The sequence below is a fragment of the Fundulus heteroclitus genome, chromosome 23, assembly GCF_011125445.2.
Source record: "Fundulus heteroclitus isolate FHET01 chromosome 23, MU-UCD_Fhet_4.1, whole genome shotgun sequence".
NCBI classification, from domain to species: Eukaryota; Metazoa; Chordata; class Actinopteri; order Cyprinodontiformes; family Fundulidae; genus Fundulus; species Fundulus heteroclitus.
Window position 1 is genome coordinate 4,165,899 of NC_046383.1, and position 18,766 is coordinate 4,184,664.

Sequence of the window (18,766 nt, forward strand, 5' to 3'; positions counted from 1 at the left end):
ATGCTGCTTATATTTATTTTTATATAACTCATTAAACCACGAAGAAGCGTCCATTGACGCGCACATTCTAATCCTGATCAAAGTAAATGATGATGACAGTAGCAATCATAAATCACAATCTGCAAGCCAAATCACTGATCATTCAGTTTTAGCCAAATGAGCTAACTGAGTACAGTAACGCCTATTTAGTCACGTGCCCGAGCGCGACCAATAGGAACAAGGCAAGGATTTTAAATTAGAGCCGCGGTTCGTTTTTGCATCACAACAAGCTAGCAGGAGACAGCAGACGGTAATGTAACACTAGCATTGCGACAGCGGCTGAAAGTCAATAAGCTGAATAGCTTTTTAATTTTTCATGATACCTTCTCCACACTATTGTTTTGAATGACTTTAGGCTTTTAACATGTCAACGTCCGTTAAAAGCGAACGTTTAAGTAGCTATTTCTAGGTGCTGGTCAGCGGTTAAATAAACGGTCAGTTTTTACTGGTCACTATCGTTAAATTATACTTGAAAATACAAAGAAAGACGCTGTTACTGTAATGTATTTAGTCAAAGTTGGCGTGCTTTTGTTTGCTTAAGCCTATTAACCTTTTTAGTTTCAAAAGACGGTCATTCTGGATTCTACATGGCTCTCTCGTAAACTTGAATACCACGTTTAAAGTTAATAAAAAGGGCATATAATGACCTAGTTTTCAGTTGGTCAACGTTCCAGCATTGTTTGAGAATGCTGGAAAAGTAGCAATTCTTTTGAGGGGCCTAATTAGTCTCTTCATTTAGTGTTATCCATCCAAATTAACGGTTAAAATGCTTTTATATATTTATTTATTTTATCCGACTAAACTGACATCTCTTACGCTCTGTGTAGCATTTTTGGCTACATTGGTGCCAAAAAAGATCTTTGCAGTTAACGTTTTTATTTAAATTAGCATGATCCACAAAGTTGAAATTTGACAGAAATTAAATGTCTGAATGCTAAAGTTTAAGAATTTCAATGATGTGGTCTGTGAGGGGGGAAAATGATGAAGGATATTAAAATTCTGTTGGGGTGTTTCAACCATATTTGTAACTGGGCAACAGATTAGTTTGGTCTCTGCATTCCAGTGTTGACATGAGGACACTGAAGGCATTAAAAATAGGTATTTGATTATATTCACCTTTTTATGGCTTCAAGCACTGGAATATTTGGACAAAAACTTGTATTGTAGTATGTGATATAGAGAAACTGGTACACTTTTCTTTTTTTTCTTTTTTCTTTTAGGTCAATTTAAATGTTTCTGTTTGGGTCTCAGTCTGCGTTGGTGTCATTAGTAATGAGAGATAATGCAGAATTCACAATGGCAGAAAATCTCTAGCTAGTTCTCCTATAAATGTAGCTGATGCAATGTCAACGTTTCTATTTTTACGAGAGAATTGCATTAGTCTGCTGATGGTCTATGATCTCTTCTGTGCTCTTGAAAACGCCCCTTCAGGTTGTCTGCAGAAACTAATATCTAATTGTTTTTCAGATCCAATGGCAAACATAATCTTTGCCGAGCAAGAAAATGCACGCCTTGATGTACCGTCACAGATTATGCGTCAACGACTTAAATCTGCTCCAGGTATAGACGTTTCACTTGGCAATCGCAGCCGCCCTCTCTCCTCTCTCTTACCACTCTGTTGGAATGCAAGCAAACGTTTGCTTTTGTTTCTCACCAGAGAAACTACTAAAGTCACCCATGACTGGCAAGATGATTACAACGCCACGGCCATCTGGTCGTAGGGCTTTTGGACTGGTGAACAAAAAGATTTCAACTCCATTGGTCAACCCACAAGAGAAGAAACTCTTAAAGCCACAGGTTGGGGTTAAGAATTTCACTTATTTTTATTTATTTATCAATATTTACAACCTTGTGGTTCTTTTTTTGTTTTGTCCCCCCCAGCAGGAGACTAAAGTGATGCCAGCTCCTCTCTCTGAAGGGGAGGAATATCCAGAAATAGAGCTGTTTATCCCTTATGACCCATCAGGTGAATTAGTCCTTCCACTTAAAATACTGACATATATATTTTTAGATTACTTTATTTTTTATCCCCTCAAGTTGAGTTTCTTTCCAGGAACTTCTGACATAAGGTGCCTTATTTAAAGTACAAACTTAATACTTTAGAAATTAAATTTTGCATAATTTAAGGCAGTGGTTCCCAACCCTGGTCCTGGATGTTTTTAGACGTCTCTGTTCCAGTTCACCTGACTCAAATGACTGCATGAGCTCCCCTGCGTACCATCAAGTGGTGCAGAAGCCTCTTAGTCATCCATTCATTTGAGTTGTGTGTGTGAGTGTGTGTCAGGACAGGGCTCCCTGAGAACCAGGGTCTGGAGCCACAGATTTAAAGGTCGACTCAAATAAAGGCAGTGTAATGGTAGAAACTATCATTGGCTCCTTCATCCAGGAGTTGGAGCACAGTTAACACTCTGAATAACTTGGCTAAAGGAAGATTTATAAATCCTAACATATGTTTATGCATTTTAGAATTTGAGCGGTACAGCAAACCTGAAGTCTTGGTTCCTCTTAATTGCTTGGCTGGATTGGCATGTTTTACATACGACCTTCCCAACCTGGGTGAGGACAAGCTGGAGGATCTCCCAGTTCCTTCACCTTTGAAGATCCCACGATGTTCAGGTATGGACTTCCTATTCATGGTTAAAGTAAAATGTTTTATTCCTGCACGTCCAGAAACGAGCCCAAAAAAGTGACTCAGAATTTACAAGCGACTTCAGAAGGGGGATTTTTTTATTTTTATTTTTTTCTTGGCAAAAGTGCAAAAAGAAAAACATTTCAGATGACTAGCTATTAGCAGTAGCTGGGTACCAAATACATTTTTCACACAAGCGTGGCTTAATGGCGAGGTCGTTTGTAATTCCTTTAGCACACATTAAACTGTGCATGAGTGTGTGTGTAAATCCTATACATTGGGGTTTTAAGACACTCCAGCACTAAAAGTATAATTTTCATCCAGTACTTAGAAAACTTTTATCAAACCACTTGTGATGTATTCCAGGAAGGAAGTCGTCTTGTCACAGTATTGTAAAACAAGTTATTACAAAGGTTTAAATGGTGTTGGCCTTTATAAATTTAAAGATGTCATATAAGATAAGTCTTTATTGATCTCACAATGGAGAAATTCACTCGTCACATCGGCTCATACAAGAGGGTGCAGAGTAGGGAAGGTGCATTCAGTTATATACAGTGAATCTTCATATATACAGTGGGTCAAAGAATACCGAAAAAGGAAATAGGAATGTAAATTTCTCATTTACATTCTTATTCATATCAAACATGTAGTTGATATTGCTGCATGTGTAAATTCTCCACACGTGAGCTTGTTTTGTCAGACCAACTGTCCCTTCTCAGTAAAAAGTTTGGTTGAGGTAATGATACGCAGCTCTGCTCTACCTAGTTGACTGAACTCTGATTGGCTACAACTGTATTTGGAAAATGAAACTCCGTTGGATGCTGTTCTCTTCATGGATGCCCAATGATGGCTTCAGAGACCAAGTTCATTTGTAACTTTAGGAAGTTGGGGGCAACTTTTAATATCAGCACCTCTAAACTCCTAGTCAAAATCATTTTTATCACTTTGCATAAACTCTGCCTGTTAAATAAATTAATGTTATAGTTCAACCTGCCACCTTGACCTGGTTCCCCTGAAAGTGAGTCTGTATCCAAGCTAGATTTAGTTTTTAATATTTATAAACTTTTTATAAAAGTCCAGACTGACTCAGTGCAACTGCTGGGCTCAGACACATGACTTATGACCTAATTTTAAAATAATAAAACGCTTGTGTTGAAATTAATTATAGCCTTTGAGTCTGGAGTACATGTTGGAAGAGTATCATTAACCCGACTGTCGTCATTTTTCAGATAACTTCCCGGAGCTGTCTGCGTTTCTTCAAACATTGGAGGAAATCCCTGACCTTCCCTCAGAATCTGAGTTCTAATGTATGTTTATCGATGCTTTCTATTGTTTGAATAAAAGTTTACTCCTTTCTCACTGGGCTCCCTCCAACTCGTTTATAATTAGCAGCCTGTGAAAGTTTCGGGGGAGTATACTATCACTTCCTGCTTTAAAGTCCACCAGTGGTCACATGTGAGGGATCCTTGCTATCGGGTTTTGTCAGAGAATGAACTTTGTCTCGGTTCCTCTTTACAAAAGGAAAGCAGGATCTCCGGCTTTGTTTCGTTCTGAACTAAGAATAAAATAGTCTGCGTCCTCTCACACCGGCTGTTTTTTATAATGCTAACCTGTTAAAACGCAGGTGTGCTTTTTTATTTTTATTTTTTTATTTTTTTTGTGCGTGTCTGAGGACATACTTTTTGGTAGCAGAACAGGTGAGTTATCGCCAGTCTGGCAGGGTGCTCCGACACCTACAGGGCTTTTAGAAAAGACGCTTTAAACTTCTGGATTCTCTTGTTTTTATATATTCAACTCCAGGGTATAAACGCATTTTTCTCTTAATACAGGAAATGGCTGCAGTAAAGCTGGGAGAAATAGTTGTTTTTGATCTGAGACATCTTCAGGGTGTAGTCTAAAAGGGAAGTAGCCTCGCAAACAGCGGAGCGAGGCCAGGCGGACATGTACGAAAGCGGGTCGGCCAGCTTTGGCTCGGAACCAGCCGACGCCCACGGCAGCGGGCCACCCAGACAGAGCTCCGTTGTGGAGCGGCTGTCTCGGTATGGCATGCCGGTCATGCCCGGGGCTTCCCAGCGTAGGTGGAGGCTGCAGCGGCAGCAAGAAGTCAGCGACGGCGCCGCTCCGGGAGGACTCAGCAGGGACCCTCCGGAGAGGGAGTCGATCCCACCGGCTCTGCGCAGAAAGTACCTGAAGTTGCTGCTGAGCGGCTCGGCGAGCAGCGGCTGGAGCAGCGTGCTGCAGTGCTCCCGGAGCCAGAGCCTGCTCCCCGAGGAGGAGGTGGCGGAGGAGGAGGCTGACTGGGCTCTGTATCCCATGGAGCACGCCTGGATGCTCCTAGCGGTGGAGGGGAGCTACGAAACCATCCTAGACTTCATCTCCGAGGACCCGCAGCTGCTAACCAGGAGGGACTTCATCAGCGGGTACTCGGTTCTGCACTGGCTGGCCAAGAGGGGCCAGGACGAGGTTCTGCTGAAGCTGCTGCGCTACGCGGAGCGGGCGGACGTGGCCGTGAACGTGAACCTGCGGGGCAGCGGCGGACTCACGCCGCTGCACGTCGCCAGCATGCACGGCCGGTTCGCGGTCATCAAGCTGCTGGTCGGGGCGTTCGGCGCCGACGTGGACGCCATGGACTACAACGGCAGGCGGCCGTGGCAGTACCTGAAGGAGGACGCGCCGCTGGAGATGAAGGAGCTGCTGGGAACCTGGGACGAGCAGCACAGCTGCGGGGTTGCGCAACTTCTGAACAAGAACGTCAACAATAACTGCGCTGGCGCAGTGGAGCTGGCCGCGTGTGACGAGGTGGATGGCGCAGAACCCGAAGAGGTGAATACCTACAAGACCAAGAAGAGCGGCTGGAGATTCAGCTCTTTAAGAAAGCTGATATCCTCTTCATTTGTTGGATACAAGACATGAGACGTGCGTGTGAAAATATAACTGTTATGGCAATTTCAATAAGTTTAAATAACTGATTTTCTTTTGTTATAAAAGGATGATTAGGGGTCCAATTTGATATTTAGGCACGTCTATGACCATGGTACTGTGGTTTCTTCTGTATTCCTCAATTATTTTATTTATTTATTTTTTTTACACCATAAATATAAACACATTTTTACACGAATAAGTACCTAACGTGCCTATATTGATGGCGTTGTGAACGAGTTATACTATAAAAGGGATGTGATAATATCCCAAGGTAAAGCACTAATCAGAAAACGATAAATGTTTTCTTTCAGAAAATTGGTGTGAAAATTAAACAAATTTCTCCTATTTTTTTTCTCAAGGAAAAAGGTACTGTGGTGTTTTTAATTAGATATAGATATCTTGTCATGTTGTATGCACAAAGTGCGTACAGAACGAAATTACGTTTGCATACAGCTTGAGAAAAAGTCACTCTAGAAATCACTCTAAAAAATCACAGTAGATTGCACTATTTTTCAGGATAAAGATGCAACAGCGATTTATGTAAACAGTTGAAGTGAAAAACCAATGTAAACAATGCATGGGAAATAGACAGTGTGTTATTCAAGTATTCACTAGTTTCTAATGAGAAAATCCAATTACCAAAACACTAACTTTGCATTCAGTCCAGATTAAGCCTTTTTAATAACTGCTGTATAAAAACCTGTCAAATTCTAAATAAATGCAAACTTAAAGGACGCTCTGCGTTAATGCATTTCATTTTGCTGAACTGTCTGAGCACCTGATGAATGGGTTTGCATCAGAAACCCTCCCTGCTCGTTCACCTGTTTATACCACTTATCCTTGCATGGGCGAGTGGTTCACCCAAGAGGTAGCCAGTCCATCACAGGACAACCAAGCAAACAAACCTTTGTACCTAAGGGCAATTTAGAGAAACCATTAACCCATTAGTCATGTTTTTGGACAGTGGGAGGAAGCAGAAGTACTCACGTGTTCAGGAAGAACATGAGTATAAAACTTGTACTTGTTCCCAGTTCATTAGATGTTCTGCAAATCAAAGTAGAAATCCTGAAGCTGTTATTTAAGAATGATTATTTGGTGTTTCACTAAATCTGAACTGGATTATCAAATTTGATGTCTTTCAAAGTTTGGGATCTATGGTACTTTTGAAGAGACCAAAACAGATGGAAACTCCAAAGATGTTTATATGGCATCTAAACCAGACCCAGTTCAACCGCCGGTCTAGTTTAAGACCTTTATTCAACAGGATCTAAGGACCAAGCAGTGAAATGTCCCCCCTTAAGTCATTTGGAAGTTGTCACTATTGAGTCAGATGTTATGTTTTGACGTAGGAAATTAAAGAATCATCAAAATATACAATATTGTAAAACCCCTTAGATTTGTCTTTAACAAAGTTGGGGACAAATTTGTTAGACGCCCCCAAGGGTGATGGGTTAAAAGCAGAGAACAAATGTCGTAATGTACGTTTCAATGAGAATTAAGATATTACTAATGGTAAAGAACCACAGATCAGTTTTCCATACCTAGCATCAGAAATAGGCTCCAACTGTGACACATTACTGTGGTACAATCAGTACCACTGATTCCACTCAATGTTTATTAGTCTTCAGTGGAAATTGAGGATGATTTTCAAGCTAAACAGTAAATTATCTTTTTGCATTTTGGTTTTTCAAACGCTGTAGCATCAGGTTCACACAAAAGTATTGAAAGATTTGTCTTAAGCACAAACTGTTGGAGGTGCACAAGGCTTTGAATGCAAGAGACCCTAACATTTCAAATTGTTTTAATGATATAAAAAAAAAAGGCCCTTTAGTTAATGAAGTGGTGCTTATTTCAGTGTACACCACGTTTATTTCATATCCAGACACTGCACTAACATTGCTTTACTGGGGGGAAAATGTTTTACTTTTCTCCTTACTGTTACCCAGCCAGATCTAAAGTAAGTCCAGCTTTTAAAGAAATTCCAGTTATTAAATTAAGTAATAGAGCACAGGAAAATATCCCCCCTGAAAACTAACTTCAGGTATTTTAATGACCTAAAAAGGAGGGGGAAAAAAAACACTGATCTCTCCATTTCAAATGTGATCTTTTATTGTCAAACATGAGCATAGCCAGAGTATCTGTACAAAACAAATGCTGCTCCAGATGACGTAAAGCTCCATCCTCAGGCCAGGCAGCTGAAGGTCCTGGGTCGCTTGGATCCAACGGGCCCTCAGGCTTACAGGCCGAGCTTGGTCCTCCTCCAGTGTCTCCTCTTGGAGTTGTACCTGAAATGAAAACAGGTTTGCTTAAAAACACAAACACAAAGCATTTCTGCAAATAAAAACAAAATATTTTTTTAATGAAACAATCCAATTCATTTGTACACCACCAGTTGGAGCATACAAAACAGACATTGAGGAAAGGTAAAGCTCAAAATATTCCAACTCTCCTGATGCAGCTTCAGCTCTCTGGATCGTCACCATGTTATGAGCACATTACTAAAAAAAGTTTAATTTACGACAAAAAGCATCAGATTGTAAATGACGGACCACCTTCTACAGGCACTTTAGTGCAGCAATGCATCCCTCAGGGTCACCAGCTGATCCAGCAGAAGTGTCCTGCAGCTGCAGAGCTTCCTCATCACAGTGCAGTGAGGAGGAGGAGGAGTGCAGCAGCACAGATGCTCTCAGCAGGGTTAATGACAACACTCTACTGATGATGAGTGCTGCAATTGCAGACCTGCTTTAAATTATAGCGCTCCTGCATCGTTTTTCTATACATTAGTCAGCCAGGAATCTCTGAATGTTAGCAGCTCAGCAAAGCAGCCGAGAAATGGAAACCCAGTTTACAACTAATGGCCACCAATCCCTAAAGAGACGATGGACGAACAGTAACACTCCATCATTGGTTTACGCCTGATTATAAATACTTTGAGGACGATTAGAAGCACCCAAAGGTAGAAGAAGCTGGTCTGGTGGAGTCTCCCTGTTGAGCTCAGAGGGGAACGAACACCAGGACGTCTCGCTTTAAAACAGAACGTCAGGCCTAACTGTGCAGGGACGGTCAGATTCCTGGACATTTTTACGCAGGACAGACATGAAAGCATGACTGCTGAATGCAGCTGTGTAAGCAGGATGGTTTCATGGGATTTTATGCAACAAAAGAAAAAAAAAAGTGATTTAATTAAAAATTCAGGTATTCGTTCATGCATATTTCAAAACAGCCACAAAAATATATCTGTATTTTATAACAGTGTAGGCTATATTACTTTATCAGATCCAAAAATGATCTACATAAAATACTAAAGCTCTGTCATTTCATTGTAGGGGATCAAATCTGTCCACATATACTTAACACAAGGCCACCAGATCTATAAATGTGCTCCAAGTCCCTCTTCAACCAACTCTATAACTTGCTTAATTCTTAAATTTCCACCAAGGAACACATGAAATAAGTTTAGGGTCTCACAAATGGCCTAAACCCCGGACTATTCATCACTGAGATGTGCAGCACGGATATATGAATCCAGAATATCCAATCACATATTGTGCCATAGCGGTCCCTAATCACTGTGATACCGCACGCACCGCAAGTCATTGTATTATAAAGTTTTAAAAGTATAACTAGGACCAAACCAAACATGGGTAAATTTTAATCAAACCACTCCAAGATCTAATAAGAATTGGACCGGTGATTAGCTTTCTGACATTTATCGTAAACTACCACAATACAAATAACCTGAATCGAATACTTTAAAGAAGAAGAATAAAAATCCTTTAAAAACAAGGGTGTCCAAAGTGCGGCCCCTGGCCTGATTGTGTGCGGCCCCAAACTGCAATTTCCTAAATGATTTGGCCCCATCGGCACTGCTTTATAAATGGGTGAACCGACAAGTTAAGACCTTCTTTCAACTGAAAATATTAAAGTATAACAGAAATTATTTGTCTTTTAACAACTACACTTTTCACAACCTCTTTAATTTCAGAGGACCACAGCCATCCAATGACTTAAAATGTAGACCTTCATGCACCAAATTATTCTTTTAGTTCATTAATTAAAATGGGTTAAAGACGACAGGCGCTTTAAAATAAAACTGACCCAAAACATGTTCTTATGGATGAGAGCAGACAATAACAAAAAAGTCAATCCCGAAATTTGAAAACTGCATGACCAAATGTTAATTTGGTAAATGTGCAAAACCATTTTAGTTTTATAGAGACTCGTGTATTTTTGACTTGACCACTCAGGCCCACATGAAGGAAAGTCTGGACACCCCTGCTTTAAAGATGCACGTCTAGATGAGAATGTTGTAATGTTTCATCAGACTAACGTCCACATTGCTGCTGTGTGCAGCCTGAACACAGATGTAAGAAATATTTAACATCCACCATAACAACCTACAGCTGTATTGTTAGCTTAGCATTCCATTAGTTTTCACTTAACGCTGCTTAAAGCGATCCTACATGTTTGGTTTTGTTGACCAGAACAAAGTTGTGGGGATTGTTCGTGTCGCCAGTCGTAAACAGCATCAGAAAGCAGAGAACCTGGGAACTCACCTGATCTTGTTGCCGGTCTTCATTCTGATCCACTGAGGAATCGGCCGGTTCTGTTTCTGCTTCTTGGCCAGAAAGCGCTTGATCCTGAAAGTCTTGTGGGACGACTGGAGAAAAAAAATAAAATAAAACACAGAAGAACATTGTTAGTAACGATTTTATAACTTAAGCTTCAACCCCACGTTTTACGGTGAAAACGTTTTTAAATCATCCGAGGCAGTTCGGCGCTAGCACGCTTAGCTCCGTGTTTTAGTGAACTTAATCACATTATCTGCGCAGCTCAACTAAAAATACGGACACTTTACACACTAGTGCGACATTTATAACTCATTTCGCAAATCAATTGTGGATTAGAAACCCTGCCGAGATGGATGTTTGATGATTTTATATTTACCATTTTCTCCACAATCCTTTTGCCACTATGGCGGTAGTGGAAGAGAAAGAAGGACGTGACGTAGCCGGGTTTAAGGAGTTGGCTCCGCGGAGCAGCGACGCTACGCGGTCACTGGTGGAACTGCATGCATATTTATGATCCTCGATCAGGGGTAAGAAACCTTCACCTCGGTCCAGTTAAATAAAAATTGAGCCACAAAGCAGCATATTGGAAACAAAATCGATTGTTTTTGTTTACTATCCATCCATCCATCCATCCATCCATCCATTTTCCAACCCGCTTAATCGCTCATTGGGTCGCGGGGGTTGCTGGTGCCTATCTCCAGCATCCACTGGGCGAGAGGCGGGGTCGTTTACTATCAATTAAAGAAAATTTGTTTAGTTTTTTTTTTTATTAAAGGAGTTTTTTTTTCCAAGTTTTATACATTTTCTTCAGTGGCTTAATTTTTAGAGAAAACAAAGTAATAAAAAAAAGCACACAATTTGTAAGTTGTTACAAAAAAGGAAAAAAGAATGGCACCTATCATTACATGTTTAGTAATTTTTTGTGCAAATGTTACACCCACAGACTGTTGCATGAAAACATGTAGGAAAATACACTCAAGCTAGTATTTTTTGATTAATTTTACATTTTAAGTCATTGCTTAATTCTTTAGCAATGCTTTAAAAGCCACAGTGAAGGGTCTAAAGAGCCACGTGCAGACTTCTGTCCTAGATATGATTTATTTTTGAAATTAAAATCATAACACAATAGATTGGTCAATCAAGACGCTTTTATTTCTATCTCTGCATAAAACAGATATCTTGGAAATTTAATTTCTTGAACATTCATTAAGGTTTGTAAAGAAATGGTGTAATCATTTTTAGCTGTTCAAAGGCAAATATCAAAGTTTATTCAAACTGCACATATGTTCTCACACATTGCCTCATAAAATAAGCATTTGCAAATATGTTGTTCAGTCACTAAATTGTTTAGGAATATTCCATTAATTAAATTTTTTTTTTCCGAAAATCCAAATTTAAGATGGAAAACAGTGCAAAGTAAAAACAGAGACGCAGACTTCAGCAAATATTTTTTTAAATTTCCAGGCAGATATTGTGTAATTGTGTTAGTATTACCAGCAATGCTGTACTCAGTTTACAAAAACTGTTAAATGTCCAAGTTAGAAAAATGGGGGAAGGCCACATGTTGATCCCTCTGAGCAAGTCTTCATGCAAGCATAGATGTCATATGGCAGTGTGGTTAGAAATAATTTTCTCCCCCAGCAGTTTCATAAAAAATGATATCTGAGCACAACAGAGCAGGTTGTGTTGTTTAGCACATATAATGAACGATGAATTATGAAATACAGTGAATCCTAAAAGCTCAAGGAACCATATATTATAATGCCATGTTTTAATGATATAAAATAAGAAGCCATTATGAATTGTTTCAAAACGTTTATGTGACCAATATCTTGTACATTTCAACCAAAAAAAAAAAAACATGTGGTACAGTAGGAACATTACAAAAACTTGATGTTTCTCCAAAACTGATGAACAGATTGAAATTGGTCAGAAACTCTGACAAGAGGCCAACAGCAGCACTGCGGTAACTGCAGGAACTGACGGTTGTGTTTTCCAAGTGGATATGTCCAATATTTTCCACATGTATGGTAAGAAGAAGCAAAGCAGAATTTTTATGTTAAAGAAATCCACCAGGCCTGGTTAAAACCTCCCAAAACCTTGTGGGAGAACACGTAATGCTGCCGCCATCATTTCAAATTGTGAGTTTTGCACACAAAAAAAAAAAAAAAAAAAAAAAAAAAAACAACAAAGTACATGACCAAAAATACCACCGTACCAACAGTGAGGCACGGTGGTGGCAGCATCAGGTGCTGGGATCATTTTACTTCAGCTGGAACTGCAGTTTTTCCAAGTCAAATGAAACCATAAACTTTCTCAAATTCCAGTTAATTCTGGCCCAAAACCTTCAGCCGTCTGCAAGGACGCTGAAGACGGGATTTGATTTCGCAGCGTTACAGGGAGTCCAGGCATACGTCCAAATCAACCAAACAAATTCTTCAGCGTATGAAAATTATAGCTCTGGAACAGTCTAAAGGTCAGAAATAAGTCCTACAGACAATGTGTTGGGTCACTTGAAGGGGGCTGCGGGTAGATTTGGAGGACCCTTGGAACGCAGAGGGCATGAATGTTGCCCAGCCAACATGTGGACAGACTCTATACTGAAGGGAAAATCTGATTTATTGAAAATAAATCAGATGCTTCAAGAAAGTATTAAGGTTAAGGTTGTGTACTCTTCAGAAAACAGGTTATCAGCGCTTTTTTATTTTGTACATTTTTGATAAATCAGATTAGTATGACTGCAGTTGAATTATACAGGAAATATGTCACATTAAAGTTTAAAAGGATTCATCCTGGACTCTTTTTTTTAATGTCTGACCAAACTGGCATTTTACGAGGCGTGTACAGACTTTTGAGATCCACTGTGGTTCTGCACCTCTGGATCGTCCTTCTGCGTGTAGAGCGCGGTACAAGGTGGGCCTGTGAAAGTGAAGATCTAAAGCGCGCAGTTACACAGCAGAGTTTGCATATAGGGTCTTGGGAGATAATCTGGAGCTGCAGAATCTGATCTAAATTAATGTTTATCGTGAAACAATTTTCCCCACCGGAGCAACATTAATGACGTAAGGCCACTTTGAGATCACATGGTCCCAGGAAAGCTTTGGCATCACCTACAGCCGCGCTCCTCCACACCGTTACTGTAAACGCTCCTGAAAAATTAAACTAAACAGCGTCCCCATCAGGCACTGGGAGGCTCAACCATCCCTCCTCCTCTGGGACTGGGAGAGCCGGGTGCCGCGCTGCGGTGTTTAGCGCCGCTCGGTGCTGGGAGCCGCTACACGCCGAGCCTCGCAGGCCGTTATTTTCACCGAACTCAAAACACCAAAATCAGACACGCGCTCAGTCATCTCCCTTGTCAACCGGCTTCTTGTTTTCAGCATCCGCCTTCCTGTCAGCAGAGCCGGAGTCCGCTCCTCCTCCTCCTCCTCCTCCAGGGTTACGGATGCGGCTCCTGGCCCCTGGCTGGTACAGCTGGATGGCTGGCCGGTCCTGGCAGAAACGAACAAGCCGCTCAGAAATACTCAAAACCAGAGTAAGACGAAACGAGACCATCTGAAAGTTCTCGTACCTTGTTACGCAGTCGCTCCCTTTTACCGCCGTCCTCCTTCTTGTTCTCTCTGGCTGGTTTCTCCACCTTCTCGGGGTGAGGGGAGTCCGCGGAGTTTTCCGTCCTTTTCTCCGAGGCCTTCTGTTTTTTAAGCTCCTCCTCCCGTTTTCGGGACGTGTTCTCGCCGTCCTGCTGATCCCTCCGTCTGCGCCGCTCGTCGTCCTGCCGCCGGATGCGCTCCTTCTCTCTCTGCCGCCGCTCCCTCTCCTTCTCGCGCTCGCGGTCCGCGTCGCGCTCTCTGAACTCCTTCCGTCCGTCCTCGTTCCCTCTGCCAGTGAAATCAGCACTTTTTAGTTTTAGCCACAGCCGCTTGAACTCAGCGGAGGAAACGCGTGAAAAAAGACTGACTTTCTTTCTCGATCCTCCTTATTTTCCAGGTTCTGTCTCCTCCTGTGGTCGGCGCTTCCCGGGGGTCTGTCCTCTCTGTGTGGCTTCTCCGGTTTCTTGAACTTCTCCTTGGGCTTTTCGGACTCTCCGTCGTCACTCTTGTCCGGCTTCTTCAGGAGCTGAAAATAAAGGAAGTAACGCGCTGAAACGAGGGAAACGACGGATTTTTGAAAGGCTCGGTTGCTTTGCAGCACGCACCTTAATTTTTGGTTCCGTCCTAATCTGGTCCTTGTCTTTATTCTCCAGTGGTTTCTCCAGTCTCTTCATCTTGTCTGCCTCTTTCCGTTTCCTCCTCTCCTCTTCCCTCCACTTGCGGCGCTCTTCGTCACGCAGACGCTTCCGCTCGAGCTCCCTCCGTCTTCTCTCCTCCTTCTTTTCCTCTCTCAGTCTCTGAACGACATAATTAAAACAGGAGTTGAAGCAATCAAAACCCGGAAAACAAAGTATTTGCCGTCTTACAGATTTTCTTTAGCTTTTGTTTTATATGTTTCAGATTGATCAAACATTAGGACAGCTTTTCTCCACTTATTAAATGTATTAGTCATTTGGGAGCTGCATTTAGTGTTTACTCAGGTCATCTTTGTTTGTTATTGAAGTGTAGCTCACCCCCGTACCAGATCCTTACTCCGCCCAATCTCACACTTGGAAAATGTGCCGAGAGGAGGCGGCGCCCGGCGAACCAGGAAACGTGAAGGGGGGTGAGGGCTGGGCTACGAGTAAATGCTAAATAAATGCTAAATAAACTAGCTTAATGCTGAGCTAATTAATCGCTAACATTGAAAATCAATAGAAAGCAATTAAAACTCACTATTCAAACTCACTACGAAGGCAGAGCTGCTGACACGTCAGTTTCTCCAAATGAAACTGACAGTTTTAGACACAAAAGCAGGATTTATACATATATGCAGTAAATTGTTAAAATAATCACCGGGATATGTGGACAGCACTATAAAACAACAATGTTAACAGTTTATTAGGAAAACAAAGTTGATTTGGGGGCGGGTTAACCTTTAAAACGTATTTGAGGATCTGAAACATTTACTGTGATAAAGAATGGAGGAAATTTGTATTTCAAAGCACTGTACGGCGTTTACCTGTTTATTCTTCAGGAAGTCCAGCAGCGGAGTTGTTTTTTTGGCTAGACAGACAAAGATATCTTAGATTAGCGCTCCGTTAATGAGCGGCGGTCATTCATACAGCGAGGCTTCTTGTGCAGCTAATAGAAACAAACCTTCAAGTTCCTTTGATCTCGCCTCGATCTCCTCTAACAGAGTCTCGGGTGTGGATGTCAGCTTCTCCTCATCTCCATTGTAGTATTCCAGAAACCGTTTATAATCAGGATCTGAAAAAAAAAAAAAGCAAAGCCACATGTATGTACGCATTCAAAGCACAGAAGTTATTTTTTTTCTTTATTTGGAACTGCACAGTAAGGATGGTGGTAAGTGTGGAAAATAAAAGCTTAATTAAAAGCAAAGAGTGGCATCTTGGGTATACCAAGTGTCTATAATGATGATTTTCTGCCATTTACGTTTCAACTGTTTGGGAACCCTGACAGAAAAAGGTCTGTTTTTATTTTTTTTATTTTGTCATCACAGATGTAAACTGCTGGGACTTTATCCGTGTGTTTTAACAGGATCAGACCAATATTGCTAATTTCTGCAACAAACACTCCAGGCAGGTCTGGTGGGAAAGAAAGGTGAATAACTACCTCATTCCTACCGTAAAGTGGATTATCTATCATGCAGCGGGGGTTAAAAATACCAATATCTTAAAGTAAAATCTGGTGGCCTCTGTCAGAAAACTTCTTTGACTGACGTCCTTACATTTTTTCCAGTGTTGTTCCTCCAATTTACTCAAATGTTGTGCATCAGCCTATAAGAGGCCTAGCCGTGACATCATCATTTGATCTTCACAAATAGCTTCTTCCTTCCCCTTTTCAGACAATCACTAAATTATCCAGATAATTATTATCATTATTTACACGTTTGTATGTGTTACATTTATAATTTCACTGGATCGTCTGAAATAAAATATACATTCATTCTTAAAGGCACAGCGATCTCAGTATATATAGAGGTCTGGTTTTAAAGAATAATACAAATTTCATGATTCTGGAATTTAGCAAATGGTAATAATCCATCAGCCCTAGCCAGGCCAACTTTATTCATAAAGCTCTATAAAAATACAACAAGGCAAGGCAAATTTATTTGTATAGCACAATTCAGTACAGAGGGACTTTATCCCTGTGCTTTACATGATTAAAATATATGAAAACAGGCATTGACTGAAAGAATGATTAAAATAAACAAATCAAACAACAAAACTATTTGTAACTTACCTAAAGCAGGAAACGTTTTAATGTCAAACAGTGTGTGTGTGTGTGTGTGTGTGGGGGGGGGGGGGGGGGGGTCTTTTCATGTAGTGTGTAACCTAAAACAAACAATATTCTAATGTTTATTCCTTTTCAGAGCTCAAGATTACAATCTAATTTAATATAATTGAAGATCTCTAAATTTTAAAATAGCCCCTTTCCATTTATCTATATTTAAAAGCATATGGTATGCAGCCTGTGTTTAAATTCATATCTGCAGTAATCTTAATTTTTTTTCTAAAGATGTTTAATATTATGTGCCAACTAAAACGCTAAATATAACATTATAGCTGTTAAAAACTGTGGAAGGTGAAAAACAAAGCTCTGCCTGCTGGACTGAATGTCTTTTATATTTTATATTATCTTATTTATTACAACGAGCATTTAGGACAGCTGTTATGGTAAACCAAAAATTAATGGCTCAAAGGTTGTGTGGAAAGCAGAAAAAGCAAAGATTAATTTGCAGATGCACAAGCTTTGTTTGTTTTTCTGCAGTATTTCATTCAGATCTGTGACAGAATCGCTCAGGTAACTTATAGAGGCAAAACTCCACCTGAATAATTATCATTAATTAAACCAGGTAATAGTCAACAGGCTTAAATCAGAGGCAACCGGACTTTCGTTCAGTCTTTGTGAAAACATTTGGACACCTATCCAGGAGTTTTTGTCAGCTCTGGTGACTCGCTCAAGTGCAGGTACCTCAAATGACAAAGACTCCTGGATAGTTGTCCAAATGTTTTCAGAATGAGAACTGAACAAAAGTCCAGTTGCCTCTGATTTAAGCCTGTTGTCTCCTGCGATGATCCGGATAACTGAAAATTGGCACAGGCATCAAACCAGGTACTTTACGGAAACCAGGGTATGTTGAACCTCACAGGTCTCTGTTTTGTCACGGTTCAGACTGGAAAAGTAGAAATTTTTTTTACCTTCAGCAATGGTTCCACATTTCGAGTCCTTCTTCTTGCTTCTTTTCTTGGCTGTCTTCTGGAAAGGTGCAAACTCCACAACAGCAGGATACTCCTGTCCTGTTAAAACACACACACACGAGAACGATGCACGGATGCCACTCTTTGAGAAACTTCCCCTTTTGCCCCAACACGGCCTCGACGATACCTCTGCCATCGATGAACACGTATCCATCAAATCGGTCCCTGAAGAGAACAATGTCCTCTGGATTCTTGAAACTGATGTAAGCCCTTGCGAAGAGATGGGGGAAGAGGCTGCAAAGAGAGACAGAGAGCATGTTTAGTGACATAAAACATGTCAGGGTAGATTTTTAACACAGGGGAGGCTTGGCAGGAGAAACTACCTGGTGTCGTTGGAGAAAAACTCCATGTAGTCCACCTCCGGAAGAGGCTGCAGCTGCTCCTCCAGCTCCTCTTTAGTCAGACTTGGAGGTAATCTCCTAATCACAATCTAGGAGATTATAGTTTAAATACAGTTTAGATTATTAAGAGGTTCATAATGAAACAGAAAGAGCGCCGCAGAGTAAAGCTCCTCATACTATTCAAACATCTTTTAATTTTAAAAAGATTTAACACATGCTGTTATTTTTTTTTTTATAAAACCGACTGCTTGTAGCAGCAATAGCTCTGTTAGCAACTTCTACCTTTGTCATGGCCTCCTTCTTCTCCTTACACCTCTCCGTCTTCTCTCCGTCTTCACAAATTATCTCCACCCTTTTCTCCCTCGGTCGGGTGTTTTCTTTGTCTTCCTTCATAGCTGAACGTCTATGGTGTTTATTTTCATCCCAGCCAACAGACTTGTTTACTTTTTCAGCAAGTTAGCCAGTAGCCAGTAGCCGCCGAACTAGTCAACTTCCTCCCTAACGGCTAAGCGGCTGTTCTAGCTCCCATCCACCAGGGGGCGCGGAAGCGAAACCCATGGCGGTGTTGATCGACAGTATTATTCTGACTTTATTTAAAAAAAAAAGAAAAAAATTATTTAACATTTGCTTTTGTTTCGTTTGTCTTCTCATGTGTTGTTTCTGGTTATTTAAATTCCAAAAGTTACTTAAAAAAAAAAAGTTTTCCTTTGTAGGAAAAGCCCCAAAATTGGTGCAGCTTCCGCCTTATTTTAGGTACCAAATAAAAGCTCAAGAAGCTCGTATACATTTGCGTTGCTAAAATAACATTATACGTACGGTAATTTTCTTTATATCCCACGCTGTAAATGTATGTTATAAATAAATAAATAAATAAATAAATAAATAAAACCGACCCAGCACAACTTATAAATGA

At 40.7% G+C, this 18,766-nt stretch overlaps 4 protein-coding genes across 5 annotated transcripts; 2 read left to right on the forward strand and 2 right to left on the reverse strand.

The window, feature by feature from the left end:
* The first annotated feature begins 168 nt into the window (after positions 1-168).
* Positions 169-4,027, forward strand: pttg1 (PTTG1 regulator of sister chromatid separation, securin). Of its 2 annotated transcripts, none has more exons than XM_021316017.2 (6): positions 169-289; positions 1,507-1,599; positions 1,697-1,836; positions 1,921-2,005; positions 2,506-2,655; positions 3,898-4,027. In XM_021316017.2, the coding sequence occupies exons 2-6, from the start codon at positions 1,512-1,514 to the stop codon at positions 3,972-3,974; spliced, it is 540 nt and encodes a 179-aa protein (XP_021171692.2). In that variant the 5' UTR covers positions 169-289; positions 1,507-1,511; the 3' UTR covers positions 3,975-4,027. The 2 variants fall into 2 exon arrangements, with proteins under 2 accessions (XP_021171692.2, XP_035983232.1); XM_036127339.1 differs by having other exon boundaries at positions 170-289; positions 1,924-2,005.
* sowahd (sosondowah ankyrin repeat domain family d) lies at positions 4,028-6,088 on the forward strand. The gene is made up of 2 exons (XM_036127338.1): positions 4,028-4,365; positions 4,498-6,088. The coding sequence occupies exon 2, from the start codon at positions 4,610-4,612 to the stop codon at positions 5,579-5,581; it is 972 nt and encodes a 323-aa protein (XP_035983231.1). The 5' UTR covers positions 4,028-4,365; positions 4,498-4,609; the 3' UTR covers positions 5,582-6,088.
* A 1,589-nt stretch (positions 6,089-7,677) lies between these two features.
* On the reverse strand, positions 7,678-10,683 carry rpl39 (ribosomal protein L39). The gene is made up of 3 exons (XM_012861709.3): positions 10,538-10,683; positions 10,147-10,250; positions 7,678-7,875 (listed from the first exon to the last, which is right to left on the reverse strand). The coding sequence occupies exons 1-3, from the start codon at positions 10,538-10,540 to the stop codon at positions 7,827-7,829; spliced, it is 156 nt and encodes a 51-aa protein (XP_012717163.1). The 5' UTR covers positions 10,541-10,683; the 3' UTR covers positions 7,678-7,826.
* Positions 10,684-11,597: 914 nt separating this feature from the next.
* upf3b (UPF3B regulator of nonsense mediated mRNA decay) lies at positions 11,598-18,375 on the reverse strand. Its single transcript, XM_012861701.3, has 10 exons — positions 18,136-18,375; positions 17,836-17,942; positions 17,640-17,746; positions 17,453-17,551; positions 15,387-15,497; positions 15,250-15,293; positions 14,354-14,545; positions 14,117-14,274; positions 13,730-14,036; positions 11,598-13,650 (listed from the first exon to the last, which is right to left on the reverse strand). Exons 1-10 carry the CDS (start codon positions 18,244-18,246, stop codon positions 13,501-13,503), a joined length of 1,386 nt encoding a protein of 461 aa, XP_012717155.2. The 5' UTR covers positions 18,247-18,375; the 3' UTR covers positions 11,598-13,500.
* Between the last annotated feature and the right edge of the window lie 391 nt (positions 18,376-18,766).